The sequence below is a fragment of the Drosophila rhopaloa genome, unplaced genomic scaffold (assembly GCF_018152115.1).
Source record: "Drosophila rhopaloa isolate 14029-0021.01 unplaced genomic scaffold, ASM1815211v1 contig_3, whole genome shotgun sequence".
Taxonomy (NCBI): Eukaryota; Metazoa; Arthropoda; class Insecta; order Diptera; family Drosophilidae; genus Drosophila; species Drosophila rhopaloa.
In genome coordinates, this window is record NW_025335123.1 from 22,915,310 (window position 1) to 22,932,275 (window position 16,966).

At 33.1% G+C, this 16,966-nt stretch overlaps 1 protein-coding gene across 8 annotated transcripts; it reads left to right on the forward strand.

Moving 5' to 3' along the window:
• Positions 1 to 15,784, forward strand: LOC108049695 (double-stranded RNA-specific editase Adar). 8 transcript variants are annotated; one of them, XM_044461424.1, is made up of 12 exons: positions 1 to 396; positions 1,983 to 2,115; positions 5,253 to 5,340; positions 5,419 to 5,567; positions 6,139 to 6,436; positions 7,578 to 7,760; positions 7,816 to 8,096; positions 8,160 to 8,310; positions 9,333 to 9,498; positions 10,798 to 10,897; positions 10,968 to 11,447; positions 11,506 to 15,784. In XM_044461424.1, the coding sequence occupies exons 2-12, from the start codon at positions 2,080 to 2,082 to the stop codon at positions 11,602 to 11,604; spliced, it is 2,031 nt and encodes a 676-aa protein (XP_044317359.1). In that variant the 5' UTR covers positions 1 to 396; positions 1,983 to 2,079; the 3' UTR covers positions 11,605 to 15,784. The 8 variants fall into 8 exon arrangements, with proteins under 8 accessions (XP_044317359.1, XP_016986456.1, XP_016986455.1 ...); XM_017130967.2 differs by having other exon boundaries at positions 2,026 to 2,115; XM_017130966.2 differs by having other exon boundaries at positions 2,076 to 2,115.
• Positions 15,785 to 16,966: the final 1,182 nt, after the last annotated feature.

The following is a 16,966-nucleotide window of genomic DNA, read 5'->3' on the forward strand; positions in this document are numbered from 1 at the left end:
ACGAAGGGTCATTGTTATTTTTCTTAATGTAATGTAATGAACCGAAACCGAACCAAGTCTTTGCATTTGAATAAGTGAACCGCGATTGCAATTTTCGGACATCATCCGCAATAGAGAAGAAGGAGCGCAGCACCGAGATTAAAACAAACAATCGATTTGTTTGTCCGGCCATGTCAGTGCGTGTGGAAGGGCTCGCCTCTGTGTGTGCTCTCTTTTTTTCTCAAGTGCCGAGCCGCTAAATTAAATAATTGCACGTCGCAGCAGTAGCAGCCACATATTTATCCCCTCCTGAGCGACAGAAAACAGCAGCTAAGACGCAGAACCGTTAACAAATGTCCCTCTGCCGATACAGCGAAGTAAAAATCAATAATTAGAGCTCGTTCTCAAGCAAAAAAGGTATGCAGTAGCCAGAACAGAATAAATCGGCACACAAAACACACAGCGTGCATGTATGTGCGCGCACCACACACATACACATACCATGCAGCCGTGTATGTACATATGTATGTGTCGCTGAATATTGGGCATTTATGCAAATAAAAGGCAAAAGATAAAAGTCGAAAGAGGTTTCGATTTTAGTTAAAGGTATTCAAAGCAAGGGCATCCTCGGATGCGGATGCGAATGCTCCCAATCCGTCCCGTGAATCTCCTTTCCGCCCTGCAAATAAAATATCGGGTTGGTGGAAAGTAGATGCTGCAGAATAGGCCTTCGTTCGGGAGGAAAGTGGAAAGTGGCCGCCTAGGGGCAGTTCCTGGGTATTACGTATGTAGCAAGAACACTAAGGCAAAAGCACATGCGACGTAACCCAGTGGCATTCCGACCAACATCAAAGCGGAAAGGCAAGGCAAGGAAAGGAAAGGCTTCTCTGCTGCATTGCGTACCATTCCGTTCCGTTTCCCATTTCCCATTTCACTTTCTTGAGCCGAAGTGGCTCTTTAAGCCAATAAGTTCACGTCAATTCATTGCAGAAGAATTGCAGAAGTGGCTTAGGCTTATTGAATCGCGTCTTCGCGACGTTTGCATCACCGCGCGCTCAATGCTCGACTTTTTATAATACAGATGAATGGGAAATACGTACTTATGTATATCTAGTATTTCAAATGTATAATTACTTAATGTGCCACAGAGTGCAGTGCATAGTACATAGCATTCAGTATATGATATAGGTATAGGTATAGGTATAGTGCACTTTTGGCCAGGCAGTCGATTGTCGATGGCTGTAGTCCGCACTGCGGTCCCAATTCGCCAAGAGAGCGTGAGTGAACGAAAATCGATTGAATCGTGTAACTAAACATACAAATAAACATATGTATTACTTATTTGTATGTTAAATGTTACATGCATGTGAATGAACGCATGCCAATGCTTGCGGATATAAACAGTTTTCTAATTTGAAAAGTCAAGATTGTATTCGCCGCATTATTTGACATTTTTATTTGTTTTTTTTTTTGCAGCCTCAATAAGAGTTTGTATGACTTTGCCTTCCATTTGCTATTGTTTAGTTTGATGTTTAAACCTTATGTTACGCTGAAGTAGGTTCAAACTGAATTTTACACGGACACCTCAATATCCACCAAAACCAGCCACTAGAATAGAAAGTGAAATATAAAGTAAATACATACATACATACATATGTGCTCAAATGCAATTTAGATTTGTAGCTTTCGTGCTTAGTTTATGTACGTATATTTGATTTTTATTATAAATTAGTTATATTTTTAAGTTATTGAAAACGGCTTCTGCTTTAGTTTAATATCGGTTTGCAGTTTCTTTTCGGAATATTGGTAATATCATATTCATACTTTTTTTGAATCTTCATCAACTTCAAAATGACGTTCACGCGAAAATCGCTTTAAAGTTTTGAAACATTTATGCATTGGGTCGGTCGCTTGAAACTGTTTTTTTTTTTTTGTTAATTTCGATCCGATTAACTTGGAACATGGACACAATATGCTCGACGTACGTTCACAAAAAAAAAAAGATTTTAAAACCATACACCCCTCGTTTAATATTCATAACAATAGCACAAACGATTTCACCAAAATATAAATATATTCGCGAAATTCGATTCCAGAGTCATGTTAAACAGCGCAAATAACAATTCTCCTCAGCATGTAAGTAGACGAAAATCGTCATTAAAAAAATAGATTTCTCTATGACTTGTTTATGTGTATGTATATTTGTACTTGTATGAATCTTCACGCACAGCATGCATGCTAAGTTTAATAAATATTGCATTTTGATGCTTGGATTGGTTTAAAAAAAAAATTTGTTGTATATTATTAAGTAACAATGAACATAAATATGTACATTGGATAAGGTCTAACCTCTGATCGCTTTAACATTTTTTTTGAAAATTGAATACGCTGAAATATATGTATGTAATAATCCAAAATTTTCGAGCGAAGATATGTTTGCTTTGAAATTATTTGTTTATTTAGTTGTCGAGTCCAATTTCTTTCAGGCACATCAATATTGATATACTAAATTAAAATGTTATTACATTTACATACATATGTTCAATTAATTTAATCGACATTTTCTGTAATTAGCTGTTTCAGTTTTTTTACGAATGTGAGCATATAAATAAATTTTCCTAGAACTAAGTCATTTAAAAAATGTTATTAAATTATCCAGTCGATTAATTGTTGCCTTTGCAATGGTTTAAAAAGAGCTGGCACTCTTAGCGCTAATAATTTGTAATTTGTAAATATTTTTTTTAATGTTTACAGCACGTTTAAATAGGAAGTACATAATTACTTTTATTGTTGGTAGTTTGATAATGTTAAGCGTCCTACATTTTATTTATTCGACATGTTGTGTGCTTTAATTTTCTTATTAAAACTTAAATGGTTTTAAGGAATCACAATGACCTTTTGTTAATAGACATTCTTTTTTAACTTTTAATATCGAATTGTAAATAGGGTTTCTTTTGCTAAAATTAGAATAACTGATTAAAGTTCGTAAAGAAAAATAAATGGTTAATCCATCCCCATGAACTATCTGAGCTATCTGATTTTGATATTTTAGACGTTTACAATTTTCGCCATCAGTTGTCCGACGAATGACACCCGACACACAGGTGCGGTGTTTTATAAATATATTGCAATGAATTAGAAATGGTCAAAACAAGGAAAATTTTAAGGGAATTTTTCGAGCCTAACGACTTTTTGTTTGTTTCACTTGTTCGATTTTGACCTTATTCACTATACACTTCCCGCTTATCTTGCTTCCCACTAATTGAATTTCCCAAAATTTGTAATATTAAGTGCAAACTTTCCACTCAAGCGGATGCATGTACTTCATTATATACATGGGGTGTTTCCATTTAAAATAACATTTTTTTTGTTTTATAAACAGACAACATGTTTTAAAATTATATTATATTTTTAACCATTTAGTTTTGAATTTTGTTAGAAATGGATTTATGAGTCGTCCTTTTTGCCTGCCTACGCGCACATAGTATACCTAGAAGACTGTGGGCTGTGGGCTTCAATTCCTCCAAACATCGACCAAAAATACAATTTCTTCAAACAGATTTTGTAAATGTATATCCCGGAGCATAGTATTTGCACACGCACACTTTTTCGCAACATATTTATTTTAAAAATGTTGTTGATTACTGCAAGTTTTGATACGCAAATGCAACTCATGCATCTCTGAGTTTGTGCTGCAGCTGCTGCAGCAATAACCGCTCCACCGGCATCCAAATTTTAATGTAATTTCGTTCATGTTGCTGGGCTGGTAATGCCTTTCTGACATTTTGACTTCATTAATTCGGCATAATCTGCCTTCTGGCCGTCTGCAAATGTTTTATCAGCACCAAAACATCTCAATTTTCGACATGCATGGTGCTTTTGTTACATTTCAAAATGAGTGATATATGTCCATCCTCTAAGTACAAAAAGTCCCTGGCATGTTTTCCCAATTTTTTTATAAAATGAATTCTAAATGTCAATTTAAGGTTTCATATAAAATATTTTAACAATACATATTGTTTAGAACTAAAGCAATATATATAAATAAAAGGCCAAATAGATTTTAAAGTATTTAAAACCTTGTTTACTGTTTTCAATGTTTTCAATTTATGAGGCTCTACAAAAGATTTTCGCTTTGAAACTTGAATCAAAATAGAATAATCCCTTGCATTGAAATGGACAGCCACATGTGTCTTCCCTTTAAAAGGGTATATAAATATCGAGCTCTTCAAAATACGCAGCTAGTCGCGCAAATTATCTATACACGTACAAACTTGTGTTTTTGCACATGTATGTACATTAAAAAATTTTTTTTTTCATAATTGTAGTTTCTTCTATAAAATTAGCTGCAGTTTGCTTTTGTCGTTGTCAGTTAAATGTCAGTGCTTAGCCGGGAAACTCGAAATTCATCAGTCGCTAAGTTCTACATCGTCCTGAACGACATACCGTTCTTTGCTTAAATTTATTTCTTTGAGAATAGTAAAAAAGTGAACAAATAATGTATCCAGTTTCTTACAAACCAGAGCGTTCGTGCTATAAATCATGCCACTACCATGCAATGCGTATAGCAAGATCGTCAATTTTTAACCAACGTCAACATTTTTATGCCGCGACAAGTTTTGCAGGCAAAAGGCCGAAATTTTTTGTTAAACGGCGAGTTATGTTTCCATCATTGCCTTGCAATGTAAGTAGATTTTAATAAACTCTATTAAAAATGTACAGCTTGGTTCCCACTGTGGGTCTGGAAGATAAATATTTTTTTATGATTTTCATATACTTAGAAACATACAATCACAAGTTTTTTTAATCGGACTAGATAGTTTCGACCAACAGATGTGAGAATTTTTTTTAACTAAACCTATTGTTGTGCTGTTGTATTACAAACGTCTTGTTATAACTGTCTATATGGTATCGATGTTGTGCGTAATATTAAATTAAAACAAACATTTTGTGTATGTATGTAATATTATCTGTTCAAAACTGGATTTTCTAAGAAAATACAAACTTTAGTGATATATTCAAATAATGAAATAAAGGAAAACCTTTCTACAAATCAATTATGTTAAACTGTATAAACCCAGTTAATGCAGGAAAAAATGTAAATGCACCCACCATAAGTACCGAAATTACATGCATACACACAAAACGGGTCCTTGAAAAAAAGTTTGAATGCTTTTCGTTGTACTGTACCTGTTCTTTAAATGTCAAAAAATATAAAGCCTCAAAATATTAACTACTATTGAATTTACTCTTAATGTATACATATACTATAGCCGGTGAGTGCACCATCTGAGATCAACATGAACGGCTATAACCGAAAATCGCCACAAAAACGGCGCTATGAGATGCCAAAATATGCTGGTAGGTCTTGCTCCTTTTGATTATAGCTATATGAAATATTTAAGTACTGCATTGAACTCAAACCGGAAATTTTAACAGTATCGCCGAAAAAGAAAATCTGCAAGGAGCGCATTCCGCAGCCGAAAAATACAGTGGCAATGCTGAATGAGTTAAGACATGGACTGATTTACAAATTGGAGTCACAGACTGGTCCGGTGCACGCACCTTTATTTACGATATCCGTTGAGGTGAGATACTTAACTTTATTAATCTTGGAGTTATTATTAATATACTTGATATACTTTTACTTCATTTTATTAATTGGGTTGCGGGATGCAAATATCGAATTATGCTGTGATAATATAAAAACTCTAGCTTCTCTTGGTGGAATTTTTGTTCAAATAAATTACCATTGGGCAAACCAATTCGAAATTTATATTTATTTATGCTAGCTGTACGAATAACTTTCTTTATAAAAGCAATGCTACTCCCAAAAAATACATAATAATCAAACTTGTTTTCTTGACTTATGTCGTTTGAAAGATATGTTCAGTGTTACACGCGAGCTTCACGAAGTTGCATATGAATAGATCAAAAGGAATATAATATGTAGAAGCAAGCATGCTACCATAGCCATAAAAAGGAGCATGCCAGCTAAACGTTAGGGTTGCATATTAGAGTTATAAGAAAATTTAATAAACAACCACTAACATTGTGGGATATTTGCATTTGTTTTATTGGCCAGAAACTAGGATCATTCGAAATATTAGAATGAAATGTATGCCTCATTTGACTACAAATTTCGCACTTAATTCACAGGTCGATGGACAAAAATACTTGGGCCAGGGTCGCAGTAAAAAAGTCGCGCGTATTGAAGCGGCAGCTACGGCACTGCGAAGCTTTATACAATTCAAGGACGGAGCAGTTTTGTCGCCATTGAAGCCATCGGGCAACTTGGACTTTACCAGCGACGAGCATCTTGAAAATGGTATTGAAAATTTGAGCAATAAACAATTGATCGAAATCATTGAGACGTTGATGTTGACTGAAAAGAAATCCAACCTTACCTCGCTTGAACAACCCACGTTGCGTCTTCAAATGTTTTGCATGAGTCAGAGCAAGTATTAGTGTTTTTTTTTTCCCTCTTTTGTTGAATATTTTAATTTATTATTAAATCTAATTTGTTATGGAATTGGATGAGTTTTGTGACCCTATGGACTTTAACTTGAACTTTTGAATCCAGCACCATACAAATTTATATCTACAAAACGATAACGCTTAATGTGTATCTTTGGTAGACTTATAGAGACAAGTTTTTACTTAATAAGGTCATGATCCCTTTGATGCGGTATATTAATAATTGGTTATGAATATAATTCATATCGAGCATTTACAGCAAAAATATTGTAAAAATATTCTGATCATCAATAGCTATCCCCGTCTGTCTGTCCGTATGTTCGTCTATATGAACATCGAGATCTCGAAATTTGGATGTATTTTAAAAATAAATAACACAGAATACTTTAAATTTTTATTGGATTTAAAATCCTGGTGTAAAATATGGCTTGAGCTTGGCCTTTAAATCGTTTGCCTAAAGTTAAGTCTAGAATACAAATAATATTTGTTTATACCAACTTACAGACTGTTCACTGCCCTGCCGATTAGTCGTCAAAAATAAAGTCTAAAAATGAACTAATTCAATTATCGAAATAATTATACCCCTGTTAAATGTGCCATAGGGTTTAACCATATTGAGCTTTAACCTTTATTTTAATTTAAAGGTTACTTAATAGCATATTAAGACTGAAGCTTTTATGTGCATGCGAATGTTTTTGAACTGGTCCTATTTTAGTGAGCAGTACTAGAAACCGCTATTTAAAAGTCTCAGTTTAAATGGGCTATAAGGACTTGTTTATTTTTATTTTTTCTTTTAACATTTTCGCCTTTTCCTTTAAAATATTTTCGTTCAGTATTAATATGTCTTAACAAGCCTTGTAACTGCTAAATCTCATGTGTATACATTTATGTCATAGAGTAGAAAATTAAGACATTTCAATGCTGTACGTACGCATTTATATGTTTCTATATGAACACAACATTTTCATAACTCATTTGTATTCCCTGTTTTTGTTTTCCTTGCTTTTTTCTAATATGGTTGGAGAACACTATTGCGTGTGAAATAAGTTTAGATGACTAAGACATAGTTTCATAATAACGAGCAATCAACTATCTCTACTAACTTCATTTTATATTGGTAGATGTCAGCAAGAGTGCTATTGCTGTTGACGGACAAAAAAAGGTTCCAGATAAAGGTCCTGTAATGCTTCTGTACGAGTTATTTAATGACGTTAATTTTGAATGCATTAATATTGACGGCGCTCAAAATAATTGTCGCTTCAAGATGACTGTTACAATTAACGAAAAAAAATTTGATGGAACAGGTATGTAGCGACTTTATACTGTTAAAATAAATTTTATAAATTAACTTTTCTCTAGGTCCCTCTAAAAAATTGGCCAAAAATGCGGCAGCTAAAGCGGCGCTTGCATCGTTGTGCAACATTTCCTACAGTCCAATGGTCGTGCCACAGAAGAACGTACCCCTTCCAATCGACGACAAGTCATCATCCATGGAGTTGCCGCAAATACATGCAGATACAATTGGACGACTGGTTTTGGAAAAGTTCATGGAAGTAATAAAAGGTCAGGAGGCTTATTCGCGTCGAAAGGTATTAGCGGGCATTGTTATGACTGAAAACATGAATTTTTGTGAAGCCAAAGTAAGTCGGTAATCAACACAGAATTGCGCGAATACTTATAATACCAAGAATATACTTGACCAGGTTATTTCAGTTTCAACGGGTACAAAGTGTGTCAGCGGCGAACATATGAGTGTGAACGGAGCTGTCTTAAACGATTCTCATGCTGAAATAGTCTCTAGGCGTTGTCTTCTCAAGTACTTATATGCACAGCTGGATCTTCAGTGCAATCAGGGTATAGTTGTTTGTACTTATGATAGGATAAATTTACTTACTAATAATTAAGTAGAAGTTAAGCTTAAGTAAATGCATAATTAAGTAGAAGTTAGGCTTAAGTAAATGCATAATTTAGTTGTAAAATGTAAATATTTAAAACTTACGGGTTGTCAGTCGAAATGGAAAGTTAAACATACACAAGCATTACAATTTTCTGTTCCTTAACTGTTAATTATAGGCACATTCAAATTGCCCTTAATGGCTTTTATATGTTTTTTCTGATCGGGCATATTGAGTAGATGTTAAGACGGCCATTTTTAAAATAAACTTTTAAAATGTAAACTTTCTCCACGTTAAGCTTAAAAAACGAAATTATGGAATTTTTTATTGGCGTTTAGTTTGTTTCTATACTAATATTTAAGTAAATTTATTTTTAACCTATTAAAAGCCGTAATTGAAAGCCGGTTTTTAGTAGCAAAGGTATCTTTATAAGTTACTCAGTTTTTGTTCTCTTAAACTCAATTACTGTGGTATCACAGGCTTTAATAGCCTCTTTCTCTAACGCATTCACATATATTTTAAATTTTATTCTTTGTACAGAAACAACACTGAACACGTTTTCTATTGAAATATGTGAATATGTCGCTTAAATCAGGGTATATTTTTTTGTATTGCTGTGCCACAAGTATTTAAGTCTTCTTAAATAAAAGCAACCCTTTCCAAAAAACAAAATAAAATGCTATACAAGTCGGCAGTGAATGTTTAAAAACCTTTATGGTTAGTAAATTAAACTGACTTTCGAAGTAAATGAGTCTAAGCTCAACTAGAAAAGCGATATGTATCAGTGCGTAGTACTTTTAAATTGGCTTTATGCTTTCCCACTTTAATTGCATACTAAAAACTTTTCTGCATTGTTTTATTGGACTTCTTTTCATGCATACCTGTGCGTATTGGTGAAAAGAAAGAAATTTAAACATATATCTAAATCGTTTTACTTTAATTTATATTTGATTATTCTTATTCAATTTCTCCTAAATTTAGCCACAGCATATCAGTCGATTTTCGTGAGGAATACTGATGGGCAATACCCTTATAAACTAAAATCCGGGGTACATTTCCATTTGTATATAAATACAGCACCTTGTGGGGATGCACGGATATTTAGTCCTCACGAAAACGACACTGGTGTTGATAAACATCCAAATAGGTTGGTACAAAAGATATTCTATAAATACTTGCTATAATTAAAATTTAAAAAAATATCCTTTTTTAACTTATTTACACTTCAAAATTGTATAAATCAAGTAGTATCCAATTTATCTATATTAGTACGTTTCCAATAAAAATCATGTTTTCTGTGCGGGAAATGCAATAAAGACCGCAGAAAAATATGTTTATGTCAAAATAAAAAAAAAAACATACATGTATACAACTGCGTGCTTGGAAATACAAGTGCCATAAGTTGTTTTGAAAAAAAATGCGACATTTGTTTTACAAATTTTAATGTGTATAGACAATATGTATATGTTAAATTTATTTTTATTCGAAGCATACTACATTTGTTCGCATATTTTCAATATGATTTCTGGGAATATAATGCACGAAACTGTATGGATTTAACATGTGGAATTAGCAAAATGAACACAAGCATGAATGTATAAAAATAATTCAGGTGTTATTCTTATTTTTTTTGTATTGAGAATGGTACATTTATATTTATCTATGAGGTTTGGTTCGACATTTGCCTAAACTGTCTGTCTGTCTGTCTGTGATGACTCAATCAAATGTAAGTTCCCAAATTTAAATCAGGCTGCTTGTCGTCTATCGTCAGACAAAAGAACTATTTTAAGCTTCTATGATATTGTACTGAGTTACACAGTAGTAAACTCATGTTCGCATACCCTTGCAGAGAATATTACATTTTTGGTGAGATTAGTATAACTAAAAAAATACAAGTCCGTCTGTAAATCAGTTAAAAATGTTGGCGCATACAGAATAAGTTTAGAAGTCCTACGGATTTTTTATTATTCATACATTACTGTCTGGTCTACTAGCTAATATTTCGAAATATAACCTTTTTGGTTATATAACAATTGGACGATTATAATTCTTTAGCTGTCATAGGAACAATATATCCAAATTTGCTAATATATTTCAGCTAAAACTGCAGGGGTATATAAACTTCGGGTTTCCGAAATTGACTTCCTTTATGGTTTTCGATAATGGCAAACTGTATTAGCTAAGGCATATGAACCTCAATTACATTTTATTCACAATTTATAAATTCTTTTGTAATGAATTGAATTAAACAAATTAATGTGAAATTATTCAAATTGTGAGGATTTCCCATTTAGACAATGCCAAACTGAAGTAATTCATACTGTTTTTTTCACAAGTATGACTTGGCATGTTTTGAAATATCTTTTAAACAAGCAAATAATTATACTTTTCATATTCATTTTTATAATGCCGACGAATCATACATGAAATAATCATCAATCAACAGAAAAGCTCGTGGCCAATTGCGTACAAAAATCGAGTCCGGTGAGGGCACAATTCCAGTTAAAAGCAGTGATGGAATACAAACGTGGGATGGCGTATTGCAGGTAACCCGATTAGCCGACATATATATTTAAGCATTCAATAACATTTACAACTTTTATAAAATTTGTGCAGGGCCAACGCTTACTTACTATGTCGTGCTCAGATAAAATTGCACGTTGGAACATCGTAGGTATCCAAGGCTCCTTATTGTCTTCCATTATTGAACCAGTGTACCTGCATTCGATTGTGCTGGGCAGTTTGTTGCACCCAGAGCACATGTACCGTGCAGTGTGCGGCCGAATAGAAAAGTCTATTCAAGGTCTGCCACCGCCGTACCATTTGAATAAGCCACGCCTGGCATTGGTCACTTCGGCAGAACCGCGAAACCAGGCCAAGGCACCAAACTTTGGGATTAATTGGACCATTGGTGATACTGAGTTGGAGGTGGTGAACTCGCTCACTGGTCGAACGATTGGCGGTCAAGTGTCTCGCATCACGAAGCAGGCGTTTTTTGTTAAATATGGATTTTTGATGGTAAACCTACCAGGTATTTTAGTCCGCAAAGTATCTACAGACTATGGGCAAACCAAAGCAAACGTAAAGGACTATCAGGTAAGGTTAACTGGTTTCCCAACGAAAGAACATTAATTAATACAATGTTTTTTTGCAGACGGCGAAGCTAGAATTGTTTTCTGCATTCAAACGCGAGGACCTTGGAAGCTGGCTTAAGAAACCCATTGAACAAGACGAGTTCGGCCTTGCCGAATGACTGCATTCATCACTACTATTTAATTTAATAAAAGACAACGGAAACGGCAAGCAATTAATAGAATTAGATGATATAATATTTACGACAAATTCTGATGTAGAATGCAATTTATGTTGGGTGCAAACACAGCGATATGAACTTCACATGATTGGGAACCTGCCAACCTTGGGTACCCATTTCAACAGCAAGCACAAAGATGCTAATGCTCGAAATATACAAAACGGCTCTAGAATATTTATAGAATAGAATGTAGTTTTTATGCTGGAACTGAGTAAAGGAGTATTATGGCGTTTTTTTTTGAATCAATTCATTTTAAAGTTGGCTAAAGCAATATCTAACTCATCTAAGTTTACCACTCAATTTATTATTTAAGTTTATAAAATCGACCTCGCCTTAACCACACTGCTATATTTTTCAAGTGAGTTGGGTTTGGGATAGGAAGAAATCATGTTACAAGGCAGTTACAAAATACAGGCTAACTTTTATAACCGCGGAACGACATCTGCCACAAAAAAACTTTCAATTTATAGAATTGATTTAACCTTGATAAAACTACATCGACTTATAGAGACTTCGAGTTACGGATTTTGGAGTTATAGAAGTTACACTGTATATAGCAACAGCAAAAATCTATAAATGCGAAAAACCCAAACATGATTCTGTTATCGATTAAGCAATGTATCTTATTAAGTAAAGTCATTTGCAACGACATAATAATTATAATAAAGTCACGCTTAATATAAACATAAAGTAGATTTTAGGTAAATCTACATTGTTTTCACGTATTTTTCTTCAGATCGTATATACACTTAAGCTTTCATCGATTTTCAAAATATAAAACTGTGTTCTTGGTTAAAATACTTTTACTATAACATTTTATCAATTAAATTATGTAGATTTCTTTATAATTACAATATTAGTTGAAATAAATAACATGCAAACAAATAGCCTAGTTACCAATTTTATAGCATGATAAAAACATATAAAAATTACTCAAATGTAATCACGAGGCTTGAGGCGCCATTTTCTATGTAGACAGATATATTGTATTAGTTTTGGTAAATTGTTTGTACATCTTAATATTTTCTATCAAACTTACTTCTTCCTGATTTCTTCCAATTGACCAACTTCTGGTTGCTCGTTTTAAAAAGTATGGCAATTTTAAATGGTCAAGAAAATTGCTAACATACAAAAGCTTTTAAATTTTTAAGATTGGTCTTCCAACTGACCTAAAAAGTATTCATATTTAACGTATTTGGAACTCAATTTGAATTGTACTTAAAAATGGTACGATTAATTACCATTAACTAGTCATTCTGGTATTCTCATTCAAAATTCAGTCATGAAAAATAAGTATTACGTCAAAGTTTCATAAAACACAAAAATGAAAAAGACAGCAAGACTTTAGAGCAGAATAGCTTGTCTCGTGCACTCATTTATAATTTTTGCGAATCGACTTTACTAAAAAAATACTTTCGACTTAAAAAGTTTAAGTGCCGTTTTGTAAAGATATTATTTTTAATTAAGGCCACCTATTTATTAGAACACCACAGCTTATTTCATGTAACAATTTAACACAATTTTTTTATGTTTTTTATTTCGAATTTGATTCAGATATAAAAGTATTGCTTTTTTTCCTTTGAATCGGTTAAATTGCTTACATTAAATTAAATTTTCTTCGTTTTTAATTTTTGGAATTGCTGGTTATTTTTATAATTTTAGTCCTTAAATCGTATTTTAAAATCAGGACCGGAATAAGCTATGGTAATTTAATAGCAAGAATTTTGCAAATACTAACCACAATAAAATACAAAATCCGAAGGCCATAAGAACTGTGAAATTGTAACTTAAAAGTCATCATTTCATATGTTTCAAGTTATGTCGTAATTTAAAAAATCTTAAAGTTCTGTTTAGTTCAAAGTGATACAGGAACACTATTTTTTCTCCGCCTGCTAAAAAAAATATTGGCATGGTTAAAAATGAAACACAACAACTTGTGAGATTTCTCCCTTTTTTCGATTATATTAAAAATACCCTTCTAATGTGACGATATAATTGACTTAAGTAATATTTGCAAAAAATACTGCATATGATGAATACAAAAAAAGTTGATCTTATATAAAATACTGTGATACTAAATTTTACTAGTACTTCCAGCATAGCTGCATTTTATCCATTCTTAAATATTCTATGATATAGAAGCAGCAGCAGATAATAATCAATGACTATATAGGAAAACAAAAAAAAATTTTTAAGGGACATGTACAATGCGTGTCTACATTAGATTTTCAAATAAGAAATTTTACAAAATATATTAATACGTATGGGAAAAGGTAGGTATAACATTGGGATTTCTCAAATATCATTTTTATTGCAATGCAAAACAACAGGCTCTACGATGCAAGCATATATAGATCAACTTCAGTCAACTAAAGAAAGAAAAGTACAGAAAGCATAAGAACAAATATATACGGAACATTCAAATTAAAATCTTAAATATGTAGGTTAGATGCCGGTATATTCCAGACCCAGAAAATTAATGTTCAATATTTATTGAAATACTTATCTAAGAAAAACAATAAGGTATCTTTTTAAATTTAAATCCGTTGGGGGAAAATACATATTTATAATAGTATGCTAGTCATTAAACGAGTTTTCTACTCTTGTTATGGAATGGCTTTAATTGTTCACTCCTCACGTTATTAAGTTGATTTGCCTAACAATTGAAATGCATATTATTTCATAATATAACTGAAAATTTTTTTCGAAAAAAATAAAATAAGTATGACAGTTGCAATCTGTATTTGCAAGCTTGATTTACAAAATAAATAAGAATACAAATTCAAAAGATTGCAAAACTTTTGGAAAGTATTTCTCTCTCTTCCGAACAAAAATGCTGTCTTGCAAACATAAGTAGATGCTTATAGATTTCTGCGGGTTATATTGTATCCCGTTAAAACAGTGATAAGACCCGTACTACTATTATGTTCTAGACCAAAACGGGAAAATGTTATCAAAACCATAGCAAGAAGAAATATTAAAAAACAAGTACTATGAAAGTAGATTTACACACTTATTGCATATATACGTATGTAAGCAATGTAACGAAAATGAAAATGTTTGGATTAGTCGCTTAGGACAATTATTCCATTTGCAATTGAATGAATACTTAAGGCAACTGATTTAAACATAGGTTAAGTTATATTCTTTAGAATCCAAACATGGGCAACATCGAAGGTGAACACTTACTATTGATTTGTAGTTTTTGAATGTTGAAAGACTATAACCAATAAGATATCTAAGACACTAATTGCTAAACTTATTGCCAATCAGAGAAAGGATGCACATGATTAAATAATAAATCTGATATAATTTAAAATGTTTTAAATTTCTTGGCATCTTCTAACACTATCTCTGAGACACATAGTATACTAACTCATTATTAACTTCTATTCTGACAAAATAGTATATAAAAGACACAAAAACAATTAATATCCAGATAAACCGAAAAAACTTGAATTCAAAATTAGGTTTATACAAATGTACACTACAACTTCACTTATCCATATTTCATCAAATCCGTTTAGGTAATGAAAGAACACTGAATCTATAAAATACCAAATTAATCAATCTAGTCGAAAACTGAAAATCATATTTAATTGCAGTTTATTTTTAAGACTTTTTTAACACTGGATACATTGTTGATTCCTCTCAAATTTATAATTTTAAAGGATAAGTCGGTTTAAAAAAATAGGAATCAAATGCAGACATGGCATCTTTAGTTTAAAAACAATACCGTATGTACCAGAAAATCAATACATGCATAACTTAATATATAGAAATACACACTTATACGTAAAACTTTGTTCTTGATCCAAAATTAGTGCAAGTATCCAAACGTTTAAATGAGAATAACAGCGAGCAACAACTTAGTTAACTGCTGCCTTTAACCAATAAAGTGGGCAAACACAAATGTATCAATAACTTAACAATTTTAAATAGATTTAACGATGGCCTTTTTGTTTTATAATCGACTGTCAGCCAATAAAATAACCCCCACGTCATTGAACCGAAATTTAAACCTTATAAGCATATGAATATTTAAATAAATCGTTCGGTCTCCAACTACTGTAAATGAAAATTTAATAAATTACCAATAATATATAGAGTACAAAACTGGCTAAAAATGTGTATTATTTGAAAAATATGGTGCCAATACTTTGCTATAATCACACTTAATCGCAAAATAAAAGAATATAATATCTTTGAAAAGTATGTGATATAAAGTATATATACTCTTGATCAGGATCAAGTCCGTCTGTCTGTCCGTAAATGAAACATCGAAATTCGAAAAACTGTAGGTTAACTGTGCACAAATTTCTTCAAGATCAACTAAATTGTGTCCGATCGTTTCTACGGATTTACCTATTGGATATAGACGTTTGATCTCCAGGATTATAAAAATATAACATCGAAAGCTTTTAAAACACATGGACAGTCGGGTTGCCGAAGTAAGCTTCCGTTCTCGTTTCTCGTTTCTACTTGATAATTGAGTTAAAAGAAGCTTCGCCCATGCGGCCATGGTTCTAGGTGGTTATTTGGACGTGAATGCAATGTCTGCCTCGGTGATTGACATGCGTTTGATGGCAGCCGGACTTGCTTGACGAGTGACATTTGTATAACGGAATTAACGGGTGTGTGCGGACAGCTTATCTGCATGCTGGATTGAAAGAGGTTTTGAATCACTGCACGCCTTGAATGTATTTCCCCACGAGTATGCATATGCATAAGCATATACATACAGCAAACTGGATTTAAAAGAACGGAAATTTGGGACGATGTCCAAAGGCACTTTGTGGTTGTCCAGTATAACCTTCTTTCAGAGCGGTCTTCCTGATTGTCACAGGAAGTGTATAGGTCTCGCATTGTAGTTCCCTGACGTCAACTACTAACTGCGGCCGACCTCTTTATCCCGATTCAAACGCTTTTTCAGTAGCTCCAACTCTGGCACTGGCCTGACATCTACGAGTTTGTCTACCAACACTCTGGTTACATCCAATCAAGGTTGATATGTGGCCCAGCAGATGTGTTCTCCGTCCGTGTGCATGTTTGGACAGCAGTGAGTCGGAAACCGAAGAGTTTCCCGGCAATTGAACACAGTTTTATCCTCATCACAGACGTCATCAGTTCGGCATCTCACCACCGCATTACCATCGCCATCGGCATCGGCACCGGTATTGACTTTGGAAGGCCACCAGCAAGGGGAGGGCCAGCATTTTTGATTTCTTTACAGACTGTAAGAGAGTTTCTTTTACTACCAATGGAATGTCGACGGAATTAAATAATTTTTGTTTCTGCTTCT

What these genes read in the sequence shown, in the direction of transcription:
- LOC108049695 (XM_044461425.1), top strand. Translation starts at nt 4,478, where the DNA reads ATGTATCCAGTTTCTTACAAACCAGAGCGTTCGTGCTATAAATCATGC. An exon ending in AAAAAAATTTGATGGAACAG is followed by an intron (nt 7,761 to 7,815) that starts GTATGTAGCGAC and finishes ACTTTTCTCTAG; the next exon opens with GTCCCTCTAAAAAATTGGCC. An exon ending in TGAATTTTTGTGAAGCCAAA is followed by an intron (nt 8,097 to 8,159) that starts GTAAGTCGGTAA and finishes ATACTTGACCAG; the next exon opens with GTTATTTCAGTTTCAACGGG.